This window comes from Protomyctophum bolini, assembly GCF_963924005.1.
Source record: "Protomyctophum bolini genome assembly, chromosome: 18".
Taxonomy (NCBI): domain Eukaryota; kingdom Metazoa; phylum Chordata; class Actinopteri; order Myctophiformes; family Myctophidae; genus Protomyctophum; species Protomyctophum bolini.
The window spans coordinates 22,457,831-22,481,102 of NC_137879.1; the positions used below are offsets into that span (position 1 = coordinate 22,457,831).

Genomic DNA, 23,272 nt, shown 5'->3' on the forward strand with positions numbered 1-23,272 from the left:
AGAGGGGCGGATTGCCGGAACGGAAAAAGCGGTGGATCCTATTGGTTCACAGATCTGAGCGCCTGCCCCCTCCCTCTCCTCCTCTCCCCTCGCCAGTAGAAAACAGCAGAGAATACTGACGTCACCAAATTTGAATGCGTTTCCCCAGGCTTTTATCTTTGAGCCGAATGCGAATGGAAATAAAAGCCTGTGTACCGAGGCTAGAGTTGATGTGGTGAAAGCCTACGGCCTACACTGTTCTCCCCCGTCGTCTGTCTACCTTAGTGAACCAAAGGAAGTCCTGCATGAGGGAGCTGGAGTAGGAGTCCTCCACCTCTACGATGGGAATCTGGTCTTCTGGAGTCACCAGCACGTTGTCGTCTCTGTAGAGAATGGAAGTCACGTAGAGTCCCCTGCAGGGTGATAACACACACATGAACACATAAACCCTGGGCTTCACGTACAGTCCCCTGCAGGGTGATAACACACACATGAACACATAAGCACATGTACTTTGACCGCTTTCTTCCGTCTACATCAAATCTCTTCGCCAAGCACTAGCATTAGCACAAGCTTAGGGCTTTAAGCAACTAGTCGACTATTCAACTAGTCGACTAGTAAATCCACTAGTTGACCTTGTTGGTACTAGTTGACTAGTTGATAAGAACAATAAATAAATAAAGCGTTTTCTTTTTTTACATAATAGGTAGTTAAACAAGTAAACTAGGTAACTATAGTCAACTAGTAAAAATCACTAGAAGTGAAATCCCTAGTTCACAGTTGTGAGCTTGTGCTAATCAATAATACCATTGAGTTACTTTTGACAGACAGACAAGTGATATTTCTGACATATGTTTTGTGCAAACCATGTTACAAATATAGATTGTAATGAAACACTCAAGATGCACATTAAATATATCACAAAGTAATTACACCAAATGAACATGAAGGTATATTACAATGTGAGACGTTTGAGTAAATCTGTTTTCTGCCAAATCATTCTTCATACACACAAGCAGGTAAAAAAGAAAGAAAAAAGAAGCATTTACTTTTTCAAACTCTTGACAAATTTGGTGGTCGTCTGGAAGAGATGTCGCAGACTTTTGGACACGGAGTGCTTCCTGACATTTGGAGGGGCTTTGCAATGTTCTGGGTGGACAGAAGAGAGAGACAGAAGAAGTCATTCAACAAATGAATTATCATTCATGGATATAAAACCAATACTAATTATCGAACTGTCTATAACTACGTGAACGCTATAGCTTCTGGGCATGTAATTTGCAGTTGCAAAACGTTTGCCCCAAATAACTACAAGCTCAAAACTCATTTTAAACTGACCCGAAGCAGATCCAAATGTTTGTTTTATGGTGATATTTTCAAATTAAGTGACTATTAATCATATAAAGTTGGGAGTGCAGGCAATTTTTTGGTCTAGCACCCATTTTCGATGTGCGTGTAATTAATTATGCTTTGATATAATGGTAATGACATGCCCAAAATAGGGATGTCAGTTGAAAGTGGTTCATGAGATAATGATTATTCAAATGACAATTCTCTGCGTGTTCGTTTTGAACAGCGGATTCCAGGACACTCGGGAGAACCGCGCACTCATTCCAAAAGGGAGGGAATTACAAAAAAAGAAAAAGGTCTCTCAACTTTATACTTTTCTTTTTTGTCTACCCACAGTTATATGGAGACTTCTCATCCGCCTCCCATTGCGTGGGTAGACCAATAAACACCTCCGCTCTGACAAAGTGTAGAAACATCTCCTTCAATGACAGGCGGTTTACCTTAATGACAACAAACCTGACACGGCCAACAACATGGCCGGGGTGGAATGTTTTTGGACATTTCATGTGCTCCAGTGGCGTGGCAACAGTTGACAGTCACGCTGGCTGACAACTGCAGACTATGGGTCCTGAGGGAGACCAAAGCTTTCAAGTCCCACAGGGGCACTAACTGCGCGTGTGTGTGTACATGTGTGTGTGTGTGTGCGTGTGTGTGTGTGTGTGTGTGTGTGTGTGCGTGTGTGTGTGTGCCTGTGTGTTTACCTGCTACAGTCGTTGGTGCATGGCATGTCAGAGCCAACGCCATACTAGTGGAGCCAAGAAGCTGTCGTAACGCGTGTGTGTGTACGTGTGCTTGCGCGCGTGCGTGCATGCGTGCGTGCATGCATGCATATTTGTGTGTTAACCCTTTGCCTCTCTCACTGACAGGGAGGTCAGTTAACTCTGTGGGGACATGTTTATTTTTAGTGGGCTTGGAAGGGGTTGGAGGAAAGGGGGGATGGGGGTGTATGTGTGTGTGTGTGTGTGTGTGTGTGTGTGTGTGTGTGTGTTTGTGTGTGTGTGCCCATGTGTATATCTGTGTGTGCCCATGTCAGTCTGTCTGTATGTACGTATGGGTGTGAGCTTGCATATCCCTGTATGTAAGATAGCGTAGGTCTGAACTCATTAGAAAGCATGACTAACCCTAACCCTTACCCCCCAACGCACACACACACATGCACATACGCACACAATCACACACGAGCGCACACACACGCACATGCACGCACACGCACACTCACACGCACACGCATACACATACGCATACGCATACGCACGCACTCACTCACATTCTCACAAACCCTCATGGTCAACCTCTCCCCCACCAGGTGATCTCCCTCTATGCCCCAGGCCACTTACACTCAATAAATCCGTCCATTCAGAGCCCGAAAAGAACGAGCAGAGAGAAATGCCTAATTTTATGTGACGCATGATGTGCACGCGTCGCGCACTCGCGAAAATCGCAGACCTACAAGTTCACAAATGTGACATGTTGTGTGCTTGTGAGTTGGCTAAGTATAAATGGAGCTAAACCAGCAATAATGACATTTGAACGGAGGACCCCTCACCCTTGTAGGAGTTGAGGCATTACATTTTGGTTTGACTCAGTTCCACAGAGAAATGTTGTGAAAATAGGACATCTACAAGCTTTTCCTCTTTCTTATATTATTTGGCCAATTCGAACGTTTGTTGATTACTTTTGATGCAGTAATGGTCTTATTTCTTAGTTCCCTTTATTTATTTTTTCTTTGAGGTATTAAAATAGTCTTAAAAGTCAGCCGGGGCCCGACTCACAGTGGTTGAGAACCGCTGAGCTCAACAAGCACAAACAGTCAGTTGGGCAGTCGGTTGGTCGGTTGGGCAGTCGGTAGGTCAGTTGGGCAGTCGGTAGGTCAGTTGGGCAGTCGGTAGGTCGGTTGGGCAGTCGGTAGGTCGGTTGGGCAGTCGGTAGGTCAGTTGGGCAGTCGGTAGATCGGTTGGGCAGACGGTAGGTCAGTTGGGCAGTCGGTAGGTCGGTTGGGCAGTCGGTAGGTCGGTTGGGCAGTCGGTAGGTCAGTTGGGCAGTCGGTAGGTCGGTTGGGCAGTCGGTAGGTCAGTTGGGCAGTCGGTAGGTCAGTTGGGCAGTCGGTAGATCGGTTGGGCAGTCGGTAGGTCGGTTGGGCAGTCGGTAGGTCAGTTGGGCAGTCGGTAGGTCAGTTGGGCAGTCGGTAGGTCAGTTGGGCAGTCGGTAGGTCAGTTGGGCAGTCGGTAGGTCAGTTGGCCAGTCGGTAGGTCAGTTGGCCAGTCGGTAGGTCAGTTGGGCAGTCGGTAGGTCGGTTGGGCAGTCGGTAGGTCAGTTGGGCAGTCGGTAGGTCAGTTGGGCAGTCGGTAGCTCGGTTGGGCAGTCGGTAGCTCGGTTGGGCAGGCTGTTGGGTTTAGCCCCGGCTCTCTGCTGGCCTCACTCCCACTGGTTGACACTGAGTAAGACAGACAGGTACGGCCGTCCGCTGGGCTGCCTGTGTTAGTCAAGGCCCCTTTCACAGTTTAATTAATAGTGTTTGGAGAAGAGGGGGTGAGGAGGGGGGGGTACATGTGTGTGTGTCTGTCTGTGTGTGAGTGAGAGAGCATGAGCAAGAGTGAAAGTGAGAAAGAGGTGGGGGTCATGGACTAGGGTGTGTGCGGGCATGTGTGCATGCATTAAGTACATACAGTTTTCATGCATACGTGTGTGTGTGTGTGTGTGTGTGTGTGTGTGTGTGTGTGTGTGTGTCCTGTCTGCGTATATATCATTCTGCATGTGAGTGCGACAGCCTCGGGGGCGGGGCAGCAGTAGTCAGTCAGTCAGTCAGTCAGTGTTAATTTATGGTCTCTCCCGACTCCAGCCCAGGCCTGGTCTCTAACAGGAACAACAAACATGACCCCAGGACACTCCACCTCCACCACCCCCACCCCCACCTCCTCTCCACCTCCACTACCGTGCCTGAACTCCTGGGCTCAGCCAGTCGCCGGCTGGAACGCCAGGAGCCACTCAATGCTGACTATTATATTGCGTCTCGTGTAACCCCCCCCCACCCCCCAACACACGCACGCACGCACACACGCACGCACACTCTCACTTTCACCAAGAGGCCCTAATACTGGCTATGGGGCACACTGCACAATAGTAAGAGAACACCACGCGTTTGTTGTGTGTGTGAGCACACACAAGACAAGAGAGAGACAGTGAGATAGAGAGACTGAGAGAGAGAGAGGGAGAGAGAGAGAGAGAGAGAGAGAGAGAGAGAGAGAGACACGCACACATACACACACACACACACACACACACATACACACACACGCAGCAGAATCACTGGCTCACCATTGTGAAGCCGCCCCTCTCCGCCGGCCATGTAAAAGCGTCAACGCGAACAGGTTTTGACACTTTACGGGGGCCCCCGGCTTACAACCAGTAGTGTTTGGGGATATAAACAGCTTGAGTGTGAGCAAAGTCCATCTGCATTTTGTCAGAGTGAGAAGTATTCAGCCGGAGGAGCAGCTGAGTCATGGAAAGAAACACCGGGGGAGGGGCGGGGACGGCGGGTATCGGGGGGCACGGCGGTGTCCAGACACAGGGGGGGATTCTTTTCAGGGTGGCATGCTGTTTTTAGGGTGCAGCGCACCCCTCCTCCCACTCCCCAATGCTGTTTTTAGGGTGCAGCGCACCCCTCCTCCCACTCCCCAATGCTGTTTTTAGGGTGCAGCGCACCCCTCCTCCCACTCCCCAATGCTGTTTTTAGGGTGCAGCGCACCCCTCCTCCCACTCCCCAATGCTGTTTTTAGGGTGCAGCGCACCCCTCCTCCCACTCCCCAATGCTGTTTTTAGGGTGCAGCGCACCCCTCCTCCCACTCCCCAATGCTGTTTTTAGGGTGCAGCGCACCCCTCCTCCCACTCCCCAAGTACAACTTGTCGCGCCTTGGTTTGTAAAGTCAAGTCAAGTCGAAAACGCTGTATTCGCAGAGACGTGTTACACCTGCACCTGAAGCACTCAATCCGCTCAATAAATATGGTTTAAGTCCACATTCTGCGTTTTGCAAGTGCCCGTTTTCAGTACAACCCTCAAAACACACACTGTGCTCACGTTACAGTATAAAATACAGTACAACAAATACACTATGCATTTTATGGTCTTCCAAGCAGGGGGGCAGTCAGACAGATATTCTGTGAAGCCACTAAGGAAATGAAAGTTGTGGCGCTGTCATTGGGCTCAAAAAAAACCCATAGCCCCATAGAAGTCCATGTATTTGGGCCCAACTTCACCTAGACTGTATTACCTTAATAAACATGAATACTTTTTGCTTCCAGTCACTAGTTTAAAGTCTCATTTCTAATGTCATAATATTCTTTTTGGAAAATTATGGTCCATGACCATAAAGTCGTGCATGTTCTGAGGGGCGTGGCTACCGTTACAGTCTATGAACGGGATCCCCCACCCACTCGAGTCAAAATAAAAACCAACGAAGAAGAAGGGGAGAAGTCCCGCCTCGTTGTCTGGGCCCAAACGGATCTAGAAGATGGCGACTTCCATTGCAAGGACTGACAGGCTTCATTTTACGTTCATGTTAGACCCGCGGAACGCTTTGTCCATATTTTTTACAGTCTATGCTTCCAAGTCATCATTAAACCCCACAAAAAGGGAACGATAGACAATGTCATTTTCTGGTAGAAGATAACACAAAGTGTGAACTCATGGTTCAGGTTCCATCATTGGTTCCTTTCGCAAGCTAAGCTGCAAAACTTGTATCTCCATATCTCCATATTTAAGTGTGCCGGTGGATTTTATGACCTACTACTACTACTACTACTACTACAACGATTCCTTTTCCCTAAAAAGTAGTGGTTAGAACATACAAGGTTTCCACCCAACAGTGACAAAATGTAGACACATATTGGAATTGTATGCACCATACAATTTAGACTAGAGATGTCCTGATACACTTTTTTCGTTCCAGATCCAATCCCGATACCATCATTTCTGTGTTAGCCGTACCGATGCTGAATACCGATACCAAAGTTGTGTTTATAGCTAGCTAGCTATATATATCTTGTGTTGTGTTTATGACTGTGACAGCTGTTGGCTGTTTTGATTATGTTTGATTAATGATGATAAATATATATAGAGCTGATGCTATCATATCTATATATATATTTATTAGTAGGCTTGTTTAGCAGGACTACATAGGTTATAGGAGGAGCGCCTATTATGTTGCCTGGTACTGGTTGTTGCTTCTGTCCCCTGCAGGTGCTGAGCATTGTTGTCCCTAATGTGTTGCCGTCCTGAGGAGGGCCTGGCTTGGAGCCTGATCAGCCCTTGGATTGGTCCTGTGGCAGCTCAGGCCTTGCTTCCTGGACTATAAAGCTCACTCTCTGTCTGGACTTCGGGGTGGGAACACTGCTGCGTGTGGTGGGGGAGCACTCCAGCGTGTGGCCTTCCCTCCAGCCGACTGCTTATGTGTATCATGTCAGGTTTAGTTGTAGTTCCATTTGTCTGTGTGTTAGGTTGTGTCGTTTGTTCATCAGTCATGTAAGTCATTCCATAATTCTGTCCACCATTTTGTCATGCACTAAGCCACGTTGTAACTTATTCTGATTTGAGTATTAAACCAAATACTCTTTTATGAGCCGTGTTGTTCTTTCATATATGTTACGGGCAGTAAAACCCCTAGACTTGAACCGTTTCGTAACAATGACTCCTCACTCATATGTGCACTTGCCGTTTGGGCAACTCGAAACATTTGATTTACCTGCTATAGTGTCAACCCCTGTGTCGGATCGGTGGTTAGACTGGCATGCTCGCCGATACTGATATGACCCCATATGACAAATGTACAGATAGCGATACATACAGTATCAGGACATCTCTACTTTAGACCAAGAGGGGAACGGAGCTATGGGGTGTTAAATGAGAGTTGGTACCATGGCAAACACAGTGGCGGTGAGCCTCTTTGATTTGTCCAAGCAGCTGGTCAAGGACTTCTGTCTGGCCCCTCTGACGCGGTGTGCGGCCATCCACCTCCCTCCAACCTGCAGACACCAGATAAGAAATACCATGTTGTTCAGAATGCAATTCATAGGATAATGTATGATGATTCAATCCTGTTCATCATTCAATCTAAGAAGCCACACATTCCGAACATTTGATCTTTTAAAAACGTTTGACAACACAGATCTTACACCTCCTGCGGGTGTGTTTGGGGAGCTAACACACATTCACCAATACGAACGGAACGGGCCAGCCTCTCAAACACTGGAATATGAGTGTACATTATCTCTCCTCTTTAACAAGGGGGATACCAGTCAGTGGAGGTTGAATGTGTGTGTGTGTGTGTGTGTGTGTGTGTGTGTGTGTGTGTGTGTGTGTGTGTGTGTGTGTGTGTGTGTGTGTGTGTGTGTGTGTGTGTGTGTGTGTGTGTGTGTGTGTGTGTGTGTGCGTGCGTGCGTGCGTGCGTGCGTGCGTGCGTGCGTGCGTGCGTGCGTGCGCGTGCGTGTGTGTGTGTGTGTGTGTGTGCGCGTGTGCATGTGTGTGAGGCAGTGTGAGATAGCCTAAAGCTGAAACAGGTCCAGGTAGTGTGTACCATAGGAGGACAGCACCCACCCCAGTGTGAGAAAGCTGTGGTTGGCTGACAGACAGACAGACCCACTGAGCAACACCACTACTGGCTGGCACAGAGCTGGACTCAAGAGCTCTCAGTGCACACACACACACACGCACACACGCACACCCGCACGCACGCGCACACACACGCCGTGTGGCTGGCTAAGCAACTGAGAGAGCGGGAGTGTGACACGCCACACGCCTTATTCACCCGCCTTCTGCCACAAAGAGTCAGAATACATTAAGTACAGCTTCTCTCTCTCTCTCTCTCTGCACGTCACTCTGACTCTATATAGTTTGCACGTAAGTTCACAGATTCTCATAAATGGCAGACAGTCAGAAACAGCCATGATAGCAAAGGCCTCAGTGTTGCAGGTCCACTCTAACACTCTCAGAGTTCAATTAACCGTGTACTCTTCTTTCTCTTCCTGCTGTCCTCTCTCGTCCTCTCTCTCGCCCCCTCCCTCCCTCTCTCGTCCCCTCTCTCCCTCTCTCTCTCTCTCTCTCTCCCCCTCTCTCTCTCCCTCTCTCTCTCTCTCTCTCTCTTTCCCTCTCTCTCTCTCTCTCTCTCCCTCCCTCTCCCTCTCTCTCTCATTGACCTCTGTGTAGGCTAGCACGTTAGCTAGCTAAGCGGACGATGTGTGGGGTGATAAGCCTGCTGGTCTCGGTTATCCCCCCCACCTCTCCTTTCCTCCCATCCCCACCCACCCCCCATCAGGGAGGGAGGGCCTTTCCCCCCATCCCCACCCACCCCCCATCAGGGAGGGAGGGCCTTTCCCCCCATCCCCACCCACCCCCCATCAGGGAGGGAGGGCCCGGGGGGGCCACGAAACACGGTGAGCTCTATTCCCGGAAAAAGGTGCCTGTCCCGACAGGACAAGCGGGCCCTTTAATGGGCGTCCGCGGCCCGATATAAGGCCCCCACTGTTGGGGCCCACGCCGCGCGGCTGAAGGCACAGACATGCAAATATTTCCAGTGGCTGGTAGGCCCAAATGGAAAACACAAACACGCAACATCCAAATTAGCTCAGAGAGAGAGGGAGAGAGAGAGAGAGAGAGGGAGAGAGGGGGAGAGAGATAGAGAAGGAGAGGGAGAGAGAGAGAGGGAGAGAGGGGGAGAGAGATAGAGAGGGAGAGGGAGAGGGAGAGAGAGGGGGGGAGAGAGATAGAGAGAGAGAGAGAGAGAGAGAGAGGGAGAGGGAGAGAGAGAGGGAGAGAGAGGGAGAGGGAGAGAGAGAGAGAGAGAGAGGAGGAGAAGGTGTAGGAGGTTCAGAAAAAACAGAAAGAGAGGGAAAGCCCACACGTATATGGGCCTGTGTGTGTGTGTGTGTGTGTGTGTGTGTGTGTGTGTGTGTGTGTGTGTGTGTGTGTGTGTGTGTGTGTGCGTGCGTGTGTGTGCGTCTGTGTGCGTGCGTGCGCACATGCACATGTGTGCACACGATTGCAGAAAAACACGGTGTGCTGATGAGGGCCAACATGTGTCATGTGCCTCCCAGATGTGCCAGTCTCCCTGCAATACATATAGGTGGGTATCGACACAAAGGTGTCCAAAGTGTTTTTCAAGTTTCACAGAAATAAAACTAAAACAAAAATGTTTCTCTCTGGGCTCAAGCCACACTGTTAACACGTCACATCGTTTGGGAAACCTCAGCGTCAACAGCTGATGACGCACTTGGGTTAGGATAAGGTTTGGTTTTCTACACACTTGGGGTAGGTTAGGGTTAGGATAAGGTTTGGTTTTCTACACACTTGGGTTAGGATAAGGTTTGGTTTTCTACGCACTTGGGTTAGGTTAGGGTTAGGATAAGGTTTGGTTTTCTACGCACTTGGGTTAGGTTAGGGTTCGGATAAGGTTTGGTTTTCTACACACTTGGGTTAGGTTAGGGTTAGGATAAGGTTTGGTTTTCTACACACTTGGGTTAGGTTAGGGTTAGCTTTCCAAACTCATGCTCCATTGGACTGGCCCAGGGAACCCTGCTCTCCCCTCTGTCTGAATGGCAGCAAGGACTCAACCCTTCTGTATATATGACTGTTACGTTTCTACACACACACACACACACACACACACAGACACAGACACAGACACAGACAGACAGACAGACAGACAGACAGACAGACAGACAGACAGGAAAGTGAGGAATGCAGCCAGTCAACATCTCAGCTGTTGTTCCTGTGGATGAGTTCACCGTTGACTTCTTGGCTGAGCTCAGGCCAGTTACGTCGTAATCATCACTTCAAGGCATTGCCTACACACACACACACACACACACACACACTTGCGCGCACGTCGTGCACAAACACGCACTGATGTCTGGACAGGGGGGGAACACACGGAGCCCGTTGGCCAAGGAGGACTGTCTGGAGCCAAGGACTGTCAAACCTGGTGATGCTGGTATGTGGAGTGACGTTACAAATACCACTACCCCCCACCCCATATGTGAATGGAACAGGCAGGCAGGCAGGCAGGCAGGCAGGCAGGCAGGCAGGCAGGCAGGCAGGCAGGCAGGCAGGCAGGCAGGCAGGCAGGCAGGCAGGCAGGCAGGCAGGCAGGCAGGCAGGCAGGCAGGCAGGCAGGCAGGCAGGCAGGCAGGCAGGCAGGCAGGCAGGCAGGCAGGCAGGCAGGCAGGCAGGCAGGCAGGCAGGCAGGCAGGCAGGCAGGCAGGCAGGCAGGCAGGCAGGCAGGCAGGCAGGCAGGCAGGCAGGCAGGCAGGCAGGCAGGCAGGCAGGCAGGCAGGCAGGCAGGCAGGCAGGCAGGCAGGCAGGCAGGCAGGCAGGCAGGCAGGCAGGCAGGCAGGCAGGCAGGCAGGCAGGCAGGCAGGCAGGCAGGCAGGCAGGCAGGCAGGCAGGCAGGCAGGCAGGCAGGCAGGCAGGCAGGCAGGCAGGCAGGCAGGCAGGCAGGCAGGCAGGCAGGCAGGCAGGCAGGCAGGCAGGCAGGCAGGCAGGCAGGCAGGCAGGCAGGCAGGCAGGCAGGCAGGCAGGCAGGCAGGCAGGCAGGCAGGCAGGCAGGCAGGCAGGCAGGCAGGCAGGCAGGCAGGCAGGCAGGCAGGCAGGCAGGCAGGCAGGCAGGCAGGCAGGCAGGCAGGCAGGCAGGCAGGCAGGCAGGCAGGCAGGCAGGCAGGCAGGCAGGCAGGCAGGCAGGCAGGCAGGCAGGCAGGCAGGCAGGCAGGCAGGCAGGCAGGCAGGCAGGCAGGCAGGCAGGCAGGCAGGCAGGCAGGCAGGCAGGCAGGCAGGCAGGCAGGCAGGCAGGCAGGCAGGCAGGCAGGCAGGCAGGCAGGCAGGCAGGCAGGCAGGCAGGCAGGCAGGCAGGCAGGCAGGCAGGCAGGCAGGCAGGCAGGCAGGCAGGCAGGCAGGCAGGCAGGCAGGCAGGCAGGCAGGCAGGCAGGCAGGCAGGCAGGCAGGCAGGCAGGCAGGCAGGCAGGCAGGCAGGCAGGCAGGCAGGCAGGCAGGCAGGCAGGCAGGCAGGCAGGCAGGCAGGCAGGCAGGCAGGCAGGCAGGCAGGCAGGCAGGCAGGCAGGCAGGCAGGCAGGCAGGCAGGCAGGCAGGCAGGCAGGCAGGCAGGCAGGCAGGCAGGCAGGCAGGCAGGCAGGCAGGCAGGCAGGCAGACAGACAGACAGACAGACAGACAGACAGACAGACAGACAGACAGACAGGTCTCTAAAACTACCTCCCCCTGGCCAGCCTGATGGAGGGGAAAGGAACTGGTCGGAAATTCCCCTCTGTCAGGTGAAAAGAAGCAGCTTGGACTCCTCATGCATAGAAGGAGGCATGAGGTCAGTCCGCTGCCCCCCAGGTTGGCAGAGGAAGTGTAGCGCCCAGGATTACTTAGATAAATAGATAGATTGGCACTGGGTGAAAAGAAAAACTGGGTTACAAAATCGTGGGATAAAAATTTAAAGAAAAAAAAAAAAAAAAAGACAGACAGACAGACAGACATTACAGTGGAGACTTACTTGAGGGTGCTGCGCAGACAGGGGTGGAGGCGAGCGGGGGCCCCCAGCCCTTCATGTTGTAGGCTGACACCTGTACATAGTAGTAGGTCCCCTGGAACAGACGAGACACACGATACTGTAGATAAGGTAACATTAAGGATTATATGGTAGCATGCAACAACACTGTGTGTACTATACTAAAGCCCTCACAAGGACACGCGTGGTGAGGACATTTCACTGGTCCTTTTTCAAGTGTCTGCCTTATTATTAAGGTTTAGGGTGAAGATAAACGTTATAGGCATGTAATGGAGTCACGAAAGGTACTGTACTCAACGGACATAAGTCAAACGTCAAGAGCACGGACGGCTGGCGTAGACGTCTGGGCACCTCGGCTACTAATGGGCACCTCGGCTACTAATGCACCTAGGCTACTAATGCCGCCTGTCGGCGTGTCACGGGTTCCACCGCTTCGACCCCCCCCGATCCCGACGACCTTTGCTGCATGTCACTCCCCATCTCTCTCTCCCCATCTCCTGTCAGTCAATAAAGGCCCAAAAATAAAGGCCCAAAAATATTTTAATTATTAAAAAAAAAGTCCTCACAAGTATAGCAGTAAAGGGATGTATGTATGTATGTACTGTACATACTTATGTATGTAAGAGTGTGTTTGCGTGTGTGCAAGTGCGTGAGTGCATGTCTGTGCTCGCTGGTCTGTGTGTGTGTGTGTGTGTGTGTGTGTGTGTGTGTGTGTGTGTGTGTGTGTGTGTGTGTGTGCACGCATGTGTGCGTGAATGCCTGTAATGTGTGCCGGACTCTGTGTGCCCTGTGTGCAGACAGCAGTGCGTGTGCAGACAGCAGTGTGTGTGTGCAGACAGCAGTGTGTGTGCAGACAGAAGTGCGTGTGCAGACAGCAGTGTGTGTGTGCAGACAGCAGTGTGTGTGCAGACAGCAGTGTGTGTGCAGACAGCAGTGTGTGCAGACAGCTGTGTGTGCAGACAGCAGTGTGTGTGCAGACAGCAGTGTGTGCAGACAGCTGTGTGTGCAGACAGCAGTGTGTGTGCAGACAGCAGTGTGTGTGCAGACAGCAGTGTGTGCAGACAGCAGTGTGTGCAGACCACAGTGTGTGTGCAGACAGCAGTGTGTGTGCAGACAGCAGTGTGTGTGCAGACAGCAGTGTGTGTGCAGACAGCAGTGTGTGCAGACAGCTGTGTGTGCAGACAGCAGTGTGTGTGTGTGTGCAGACAGCAGTGCGTGTGCAGACAGCAGTGCGTGTGCAGACAGCAGTGTGTGTGCAGATAGCAGTGTGTGTGCGCAGACAGCAGTGTGTGCAGACAGCAGTGTGTGCAGACAGCAGTGTGTGTGCAGACAGCAGTGTGTGCAGACAGCAGTGTGTGTGCAGACAGCAGTGTCTGTGCAGACAGCAGTGTGTGTGCAGACAGCAGTGTGTGCAGACAGCAGTGTGTGCAGACAGCAGTGTGTGCAGACAGCAGTGTGTGTGCAGACAGCAGTGTGTGCAGACAGCAGTGTGTGTGCAGACAGCAGTATGTGTGCAGACAGCAGTGTGTGCAGACAGCAGTGTGTGTGCAGACAGCAGTATGTGTGCAGACAGCAGTGTGTGTGCAGACAGCAGTGTGTGTGCAGACAGCAGTGTGTGCAGACAGCAGTATGTGTGCAGACAGCAGTGTGTGTGCAGACAGCAGTGTGTGTGCAGACAGCAGTGTGTGCAGACAGCAGTGTGTGCAGACAGCAGTGTGTGTGCAGACAGCAGTATGTGTGCAGACAGCAGTGTGTGTGCAGACAGCAGTATGTGTGCAGACAGCAGTCCTCTGTCTCTTCTTTCTCAGTCAGATCAATCAAAGCAGCTGCTGACACCTCCTGACCCTGCCTTGACCCCTGTCATGTGACGGGGGTGCTCCTCCGTGTAACAATAGGGGTCCTCGCGGGGGGAGAGGTCTCCGCTCCCACACAATAACAAACAAACGGCGGAGCGTCCGTCTGTCTGTGCAGCGCCCCGTTTAAAAAAACGCCAAACATAAATCAGGGTGCATAGGCTGCCAAGCTGCTCCTTTTAACACCGCCGCGGCGTCTCTGACTGTTTCGCAACTGTTGCCGCCGTTTGGAATGATGCATCGGAGCCGTGACTCGATACACCATTAAACTGTGTTTTGCAATTGTGCTTCTTTAGCAGGCCCATAAGTCTCTTTACGACCACCCTGTTGGGGTTGATGGTGGCTGGTTGGGAGCTGCGTTGAGGGCAACTCGATTTGCACGGCATAAAGAAAGCGTGGTTCGCGGAAATGTATTTGAATGACATGGCAGCAGAATGTCTCCTGCACATGTGCAAGTAATGTCTACGGCATTCATGTGGGGAAGTGGCCTTCTAAATGTTGTGTTTTTTATTTTTCTTCTATCAATTAAAGACCAGAAGCTGTGGGGTTCAGAGTGTCGTGTGTTGCTTTCCCACTCGTAAAGCAACGTTTCAAAGCATGACGGTATGGTTGTATCTTTCAGTGGTGAGGTATTGAGATGGAGCAGAGGAAATTGAATTGAGGTTTTGTGAAGCGAGGACAGCGACCTTCTAAAAGGCAAGGCTCGGTTCAAGGGGACAATACTGTCATGGAGAATGGTTCGACTTTGTGAGAGTGCACTAATGCACTATGGGAAGCGTGCAATGTAGCAATGTATTTATTTGTGCCTAAATACATATTTTTAATAAACCAGGGGGATCGGGTGCATATTCACTTCAATAATATTCATAGCGCTGAATGACTTACAGACGAGAGTCCAGTGATGTTGCACTGTAGCAGCGTGGTGTCTTCCACAAGCATCTCCCCCAGCAACACACTGAAGCATGGAGAGTAGCTCCAAGCCACTGGACGCACACACACACACACACACACACACACACACACACACACACACACACACACACACACACACACACACACACACACACACACACACACACACACACACACACACACACACACACACACACACACACACACACACACACACACACACACACACACACACACACACACACACACACACACACACACACACACACACACACACACACACACACACACACACACACACACACACACACACACACACAATCAAAAGTCATAAACCAGCTACACCTTCGACAGGACCAAAGAGTTTCATATGAAAAATGCCAAAACTGCAGTCCATGGGATACTTTCAACCTGGCCATTATAATGTAGGTAAGAATTCTTAATTTGAATAAATAAACTAAATAAACCATTTAGTTTTAACCAAATATACATAAAAATTGGCAAATTGAGATTTGGACTTGCCCATTGGCAATCCGTATAAAGAGATTAGTTAATTGATTGTTATGGATTGCAGCTTTTAACAAATGATGCTAACTAAACGTGTTGTGTATTGTCTTCATGTGAATGAAGGAACCTTTGTACTTGGTGACGACAGCAGAGTTGACACTGAGAGGCTCCTGGAAGTCCAGCCTGAGACTGGTGCTGCTGCTGACAGACAGACAGACAGCACTGGGGACGTCTGGAGGGTCTAGGGGTGAGACAGACAGACAGACAGACAGACAGACAGACAGACAGACAGACAGACAGACAGACAGACAGACAGACAGACAGACAGACAGACAGACAGACAGACAGACAGACAGACAGACAGACAGACAGACAGACAGACAGTCAGATATGGTACACACTGCACAGAATGATATTCACACTCGTTCTTGTGTTGCGAGCTTGAAGATCGGCTGTTTCACAATTATTGCATTCGAGACCTCAAATTCATAATGTATTTTTCACACATTCTGGGGGGACGGGGGAACATTCGGCAAGAAAATAAATAAAAATGTGGTGAGAGGAAATTTTGTGGACGGAAAAAAGTGGTCCAAGTACAGTTGTAACTGTACGGGTAGGGGCGTAAGCTGTTATAATAATGTGACATAAAAAAAAAAGAAAGAAATCTCCATCTGCTGTTTTTAACACACAGATCTGAGGAATGCCACTACTGTATCTGGAAGCCTGAGAAAAAGGCCAATAAGACAAAGTTGCCCATAAAATAGCATGAGTATGTGGAATAATAATAAAGGAGAAAAAGGTCTTTTCTGCATCAAAGTCCAGACTGATTCCAGTGGATGGGAGGAGCATGGGGGAAGGGGGGGGGGCTGTCTACCCTGCCACCACGCGTGTCAAGAAACGCCTGTAAAACGGTTAAAGAGTGTGTTACGCGCGTGCGTGTGCACATACGCGTGTGCACATACACGTGCGCGAGCACAGAGCCATGTCCCAGGCGTGCCAACATGGAAGCCATTAACAGTTCAGCCCAGACAGAATGCCACAGGAGAAAAAAAAATTAAATCACAACGACAACCCGGGAACGATCAGAGTGCCAGGCTGCACTTCAGCACATGATCTACAGCCACGCACGCACGCACGCACACACACACACACACACACACACACACACACACACACACACACACACACACACACACACACACACACACACACACACACACACACACACACACACACACACACACACACACACACACACACACACACACACACACACACACACACACACACACACACAACCACCTAAATAATATGAATAAATAATAATTAATACCCTACTATACTAACATACATCACACGATAAGTGTGCGCAAGTGCTGAAAGCGGAGCGCGCCATGCAGGAGGACTTACTGGCGTGCTCGAAGCCTGTCTGCATTCGTCTGAAGAGCCGGTGTCTCCACTCCCAGGCCTTCAGCTGCCTCTCGCTGTGGTCCGGGCCCTCTCTCTTCAGCTGCCTCTCGCTGTCGTCCGAGCCCTCCTTCAGCTGCCTCTCGCTGTGCTCCGAGCCCTCTCTCTCGCCCGCGGGACCCTCACTCTGCACCTGGGCCTGTAGCTCGCCCACCCGCTGCTCCGCCTCGCGTACCAGGGTGGCCAGGTGTACCGCACGGCCTTCCAGACTGACGACTAGCCGACATGAAGGGGAGAGAGAGTCAGAGAGAGAGAGAGAGAGATGCAAATAAATCACACCAAAAATGTATACACAAGGTTTTTCAGTGGATTCTCGGGCATGCTAAATAACTAGGATGATATGCGTTTTCAAGATGGCCTCCGAGATGTGGCGGCACTTTGTGAGCAGAGCCTTCTAATGGAGAGTTGCGTCAACGAGGGGGCAGAAACAGCGTGGGTCACGTGGTTCATGTAACTCCAAAGGTAAAAGTACTCATTACCTCATTATTAGAATATCTCATTTCACAAGTTTTCAAAATTACGAAAATCTTTTGAAAATAGCAGATCTACACGCTAGATCTGCTATTATAAGTATATATAGGGCTGAAGTTGTTAATGCATGTTTAATAAGAATAATAAATAAATAAATCTACAAGTAACTAAAGTTTTCAAAGAATTGTAGTGGAGTAAAGGTACAATATTTGCGTCTGAGATGTAGTGGAGTAGAAGTAAAAAGTACTGACATTTTAAAATACTCCAGTAAAGTAAAGATTCCTTATTTTATGTGTACATATGTACAGTACTACTTGAGTATACATACAGTATTTAGACACTGTTTGAGATACAAATGGATAAATGAATGAGGTTGATACAGTGCAGGCCAGGAATTAGCCTGTATGTATAGCGCGCCAACACAGCAGCATGGGCAGCTGTTTGCAGTGAGCAAACACAGCAGCATGGGCAGCTGTTTACAGTGAGCAAACACAGCAGCATGGGCAGCTGTTTACAGTGAGCAAACACAGCAGCATGGGCAGCTGTTTACAGTGAGCAAACACAGCAGCATGGGCAGCTGTATACAGTGAGCATTGAGCAAACACAGCAGCATGGGCAGCTGTTTACAGTGAGCAAACACAGCAGCATGGGCAGCTGTTTACAGTGAGCAAACACAGCAGCATGGGCAGCTGTTTACAGTGAGAAAACACAGCAGCATGGGCAGCTGTTTACAGTGAGCAAACACAGCAGCATGGGCAGCTGTTTGCAGTGAGCAAACACAGCAGCATGGGCAGCTGTTTACAGTGAGCAAACACAGCAGCATGGGCAGCTGTATACAGTGAGCAAACACAGCAGCATGGGCAGCTGTATACAGTGAGCAAACACAGCAGCATGGGCAGCTGTATACAGTGAGCAAACACAGCAGCATGGGCAGCTGTTTACAGTGAGCAAACACAGCAGCATGGGCAGCTGTTTGCAGAAGGTCATTGTGGTGAAGTGTGTCCTTGTAAAGAAATCACACCATGTGTATCATGCTGTCATGGAAAACCCACGTTGCTGCAATTTCTATCCTTACTGCAAATGGTCTTCCTCCCTTTTATGGGCCGAATTGAAAGTTTACACGGTCATCTTGGTGGTTGAGCGAGTTTCAAGACACTGTGGCTGCTAGTAGACACTCTGTTGTTCTGGTGATGCTGTTCAGACAACAATGACAGCTTCGCTGGTAAGAAACCTTGTATGTCCATATTTCCCATTTTCTGTTTTCCATAAAAGAAAGAAAAAACTACTTCGTCATTCAGGAGTAGCAGAAAAATACGGGTCTGATCTACAAGCTCACAACGGGTCTGATCTACAAGCTCACAACGGGTCTGATCGACAAGCTCACAACGGGTCTGATCTACAAGCTCACAACGGGTCTGATCTACAAGCTCACAACGGGTCGCATCGGCTATTTTTGCTACTTTTGAAACATTTAGAAAGTGAATGTGCTTAAGTCTGTCTGTGGGTTTTATATTACACCAATGAAAAGTGTAAAAAGAAAAAAAAAAGAAGGACTAAATAATAACTACACTGATGGAATGGAACACACGTTCTTTTTTCCAATTCCTGAAAAGAACTTCTGGGATTCTGCCCGAGAGCAATGATATGCCATGCGGTAAGGTTATCCCGCTTATACCATGGACACTTACCAATGATTGACTGCACTTAAATGCTATACTTAAGTTAAGTTACGTGTATTAGCTGTTCCAGACCAGAAGGTCTTTTTGGGTATCCCTAGGAACCCCCTCATGGACCCTTGGGGTCCTCGGACAGTTGGACCACACATTGAGAAGCAGTGCATTACTGTTATATAGCCTATACCCTATACTAAATATGCTTTATATCTTGCTGGTATGAAAGAGTCAAAATAGACTGTTACAACAACTCTGACTAGGTCCTGCTTGTACAGTAGCATGTGTGTCAATAGCATCACCCAGAGAACAGCTTCACAGTAAAGACCCGTACGAGTCCATTTGGTTCCATTTGTTAAATTGAACACTAAGGACTTCATTATGTGTGGTTGAAAGCAGTCCAAGGAAACATTGTTGGTTCCTTTGGTAAACAAAATATAAGCTAAGATTTGTTCTTTATTTCTTGGCCAAAGGGAGGAATAGATGTTTTTCACTGAGCGCTCACTTGAACAACGCACGCGTCTCCGCTTGTGTTACCGCGAGGAACCGTTTTCCCTCCATGACTCTGCGTTTTAACAGGCCAATCTCTTTAATGACTTTGTTTGTCATAGAGCTCAGGCAAATTCCTCAATAAACTTAATTTAACTGTGCAGTCCCTCGTTAGAGGTGACATCACTAAAGGAAGAAAATGACAAAAAATGGGGCAATGAAAGGGAGAGCGGGAGAGCGGGAGAGAGAGAGCGAGAGAGAGAGAGAGGGTGTTTTGAGTATGGGTCATGTGTGTGGTTATAAGGGAACCCATAATGGTGGGAACATACACAAGCGTGATTCACACTGGTGTCGTAAACTGCTTCGCCTGCAAAACCCAATTTGTATTTTGAACCTATTTTAACACCACAAACAACCTATTAAATTACCTGACTCTCCCGAGTCACAGAGCCACAGGCACGGATGCTTTGACGGGGTGCATATTGAAGACTATAATTTGCCACCTCTACAGAGCATGCATACGTCTGTTGAAAAGCAGTGTGATAGGTCTAGCTCAGCTCAGGCAGAGACACACGGCAGTGGTGGTGGTCCTTAGAAAAATAAGCCCACATGGAGAATAAATCGCTGGTTCTCAACCTTTTCTGGATCAGAGCCCACTTGAAAATCTGTTTGCGGCCGATTGATTGTGTTCCCCGTGACTTGGATGAATGGAAGTTATTATTTAGCAGTATATCACAATGAAAACTCACTTTTCAAATAATATATGAAAAGAATATGAAAGTTATAATATAAGAACAATCTTCGTGTTTTGTCAACTATTTGGGGGGCCACTTGCAATATCCTCATGGCCCACAGGATGAGAACCTAAGAAATCAAGTGCTTCACCCCAAGAAACAACTCATCTACATTGAGAGCATAGATGACGTACACAGAGGGACTTCATCGTAAGTCCCTCTGTATTCTCTGCTCTCAACATAGATACCCTCAATATGATTCACTTCATGCACGACTGAGATCATCCTGACTGGCTGCCGCTGCATCACTGAGAAAATCAAACTAGATTAGAAAAAATCACCCTTGTGTGAAGTGAGGGGCGCTCTTATCATCATACATCAACACATTCCATGCTCAGCCAATTAAATCATCACATTCCGTGGTACACACAGAATGTGTATACCACAGACTAGCGCCCCTAGAGCCCCTCCTATAAGGTTTGATGTTTGTTTTTAGTTCAATGTTTGTTGTAAATTGTAAATTGTTTTAAAAACGCCATTGACAATGAAGGGAAAATCTACGTCATATTGTCCCTAACACAAACATTAAATGCCATTAACAATAAAGAGAATTTAATGTTTATTTTGTAAGTCTTCCCTGTGTATTTTTGGTTTCTTCCTAAAAGCTGAAAGTCAAAAGGCCCTATCGAAATGACAGTGATAAACAGTAGTGACATCACAATATCATCCCCTCCCTTAACCCCTCCCCCTTTATCATACACCAGCTATTTTTGAAGAATCTTGTAAATTTGCTCCTGGGGGTCCCTGGAACAGCATATTTTGAGATGGGGGTCAGCAGCCAAGCGCATATTATGGGGTCGTTGACATGGAAAAAGTGTGAGAACCACTGATATACTGTATTATAGTTTTTCAGAAAACTATTAGGATTTAGAAGACATTTGCAGAATGGGCCTCCGGGTCTGAAAGGGTTTAATCGGAGCATTAGGCTATAAGTGACTTGAAATGCAACGTAAGACGTTTCAGGGCGCTTCGAGGACACCGGCATCGGCGGAGCTCTTCCTTGGTGGCTGTGGTCTTTCTTTGGGAGTGTTTGGGGTTGGTGTGTGTCTGTGTTTAGTCTGTGGGGTCTGTGTTTGTTCGTCGGAGATTCCACTGTTGAGCGTTAGATTCCACTGTTGACAGCACGTTTAAAGCTCCGTGTCCAAATGTCTGCCCGGGTGTTTGATTGTGCAGCTTTACTAAGCGTCTCTTTAGTAGCCGTCAGCCTCTCTTTGAATTCAGACGGGCCTGTCATTAATTATTGTTCTCCTTTCACTTGAGTCATTTGTTTTAACTTAAGCCATTCTGTACGGGAACCCCTTTTGGTGTTTTAACTAAGCATTATGTTATACTTTAGCTATTGAAAAATAGCAGATCTACAAGCTCATAGGTCTGTAGGTCTGCTATGTTTGAAAAATCGTAAAAATGCAGCACAAATCTTTGAATATTCTTTCAGAGCGAACATTTTTCAACGTTAGGCCAAAATGGGTTAACCTAGGGTTCGCATGGTTAAAGTTTGGGGTAAAGATTAACATGATGTATGATGGTATCCTTATGTAAAACAAAATCTTGTCTGTGTACCTGCAATTTTCCAAAGGACTTCTAAGATGTTAGATGTGTCGATTTTTTGATATGCAGTTAAACTTGTTATACACCAGAGGCATGAGGAATAAAAAACTTTAGTATGCTGCATCAATATTCATATTATTGAGTCTATATGCATCATTCATACAGGTTGGTGCATCGTGGGCGAAAAAACACAATCGGCTCGAATAAAAATTGCATCGCTTCATCGCCGCATAATATAAACTTTTTGTGTGGATTGATGTAGCCTTGACACAAACAACAGCTAAATGATGTAGCCTTGACAAAAACAACAGCTAAATGATGTAGCCTTGACACAAACAACAGCTAAATGATGTAGCCTTGACACAAACAACAGCTAAATGATGTAGCCTTGACACAAACAACAGCTAAAATGGACGTGAAATATGGCCCAAAACGAAAGGTCTCCCAGCGTGCGAGGAGCATTAAACTGACAGATTTTACAGCGTGGTGTCTGTCTGTCTCTGGACCCTTATGAAGTCTGCCGTGGCAGGATCAATAGGAATCACAATCAATCCTTTCAAAGGCCAGAGAGAACTCGACAGCGGCTTTGATCTCAATTCTCCTCAGATGCAGTTTGATTAGATTGTGCTTATAAAGATGCTTTCCTCGCTCTCTGTTGTTCTCTCGCCCTTTATTCCTCCGCCTGTCTCTGAACTTACAGTGTATGCACATGCACATGCACACGCGCACACACACACACACACACACACACACACACACACACACACACACACACACACACACACTTGACTCTCTCAAGTGTTATTTAGGCTCCAGAGAGAGAGAGAGAGAGAAGGAGAGAGGGGGGAGCTATCAAAGAGCTAACTTCAGTAAACACCACTTTCCATTCGAGTGTTTCCAATTTAGTGATACCTTTATATGACGTCTGGCCTAGAAAAGTGTGTGTGTGTGTGTGTGTGCGCACACACACACACGCACACACACACACACACACACACACACACACACACACACACACACACACACACATGCGCGCGCAGCACAGTACAGCATGCGTGCAGAAGCACAAACAGTGTAGGAGCCTCGCTGGCGAGTTCTAATCATTAACAGAAGAAGGGGAGTGAGGGCTCAGCAGATCACAGGCAGCGAAAACTGCTTATGAAGATGACTAATATCGCATCAGAATTACCACCCCTTCATCGCCCTTAATGCATTTTCACTGCCAGCAAACAACAGAAAAATGTGCGGGCGTGTGTGCTTTGTCAGTGTGTGGAGGGAACAACGTTATTGTTGTGCGTGCGCTCGCTCGTGAGCGGGCCGCTTGTTATGCTTGCGCACGGTCGCCTGGGGCGACGCCTATGCGGTCGCCTCGGCGGCGGGGCTCGGGGTGCCGTGACAGAGGCTTTGAGTTTCCACGGCGACGGCGGCTTTTAGGTTACCCGTTGATACTATAAAACAACTGGAATCTGGAACGGGTTCCTCGTTTGACCTTTGTTGAAGGTCGGGACCGGAAAAGAAAACTGACTAGAGATCTGTCAGCAAGGCAGCGGAGATGTTCTGTAGGCACATGCTTGTAATAAAACCTGCCTTTATCTGGGATTAATAATAAATACTGCAGCGCACAGTTACTGTCAGCCCGATTTATACTTCGGCGCACCACGGTGTCGCGTATACCGAC

General features: G+C 48.9%; 1 protein-coding gene across 2 annotated transcripts in view; it reads right to left on the reverse strand.

Moving 5' to 3' along the window:
• Positions 1-23,272, reverse strand: part of ankfn1b (ankyrin repeat and fibronectin type III domain containing 1b) — a 230,052-nt gene that overhangs the window by 18,543 nt on the left and 188,237 nt on the right. The window contains exons 9-15 of one of the 2 annotated variants that reach the window (XM_080788869.1): positions 16,566-16,838; positions 15,283-15,387; positions 14,622-14,719; positions 11,869-11,959; positions 7,240-7,347; positions 1,029-1,128; positions 260-392 (exon numbers count right to left, since the gene is read on the reverse strand). In XM_080788869.1, the coding sequence (XP_080644995.1) occupies positions 260-392; positions 1,029-1,128; positions 7,240-7,347; positions 11,869-11,959; positions 14,622-14,719; positions 15,283-15,387; positions 16,566-16,838 (908 nt within the window). Of the gene's footprint in view, positions 1-259; positions 393-1,028; positions 1,129-7,239; positions 7,348-11,868; positions 11,960-14,621; positions 14,720-15,282; positions 15,397-16,565; positions 16,839-23,272 lie in introns of both variants that reach the window. The other variant, XM_080788868.1, reaches the window with a different exon arrangement.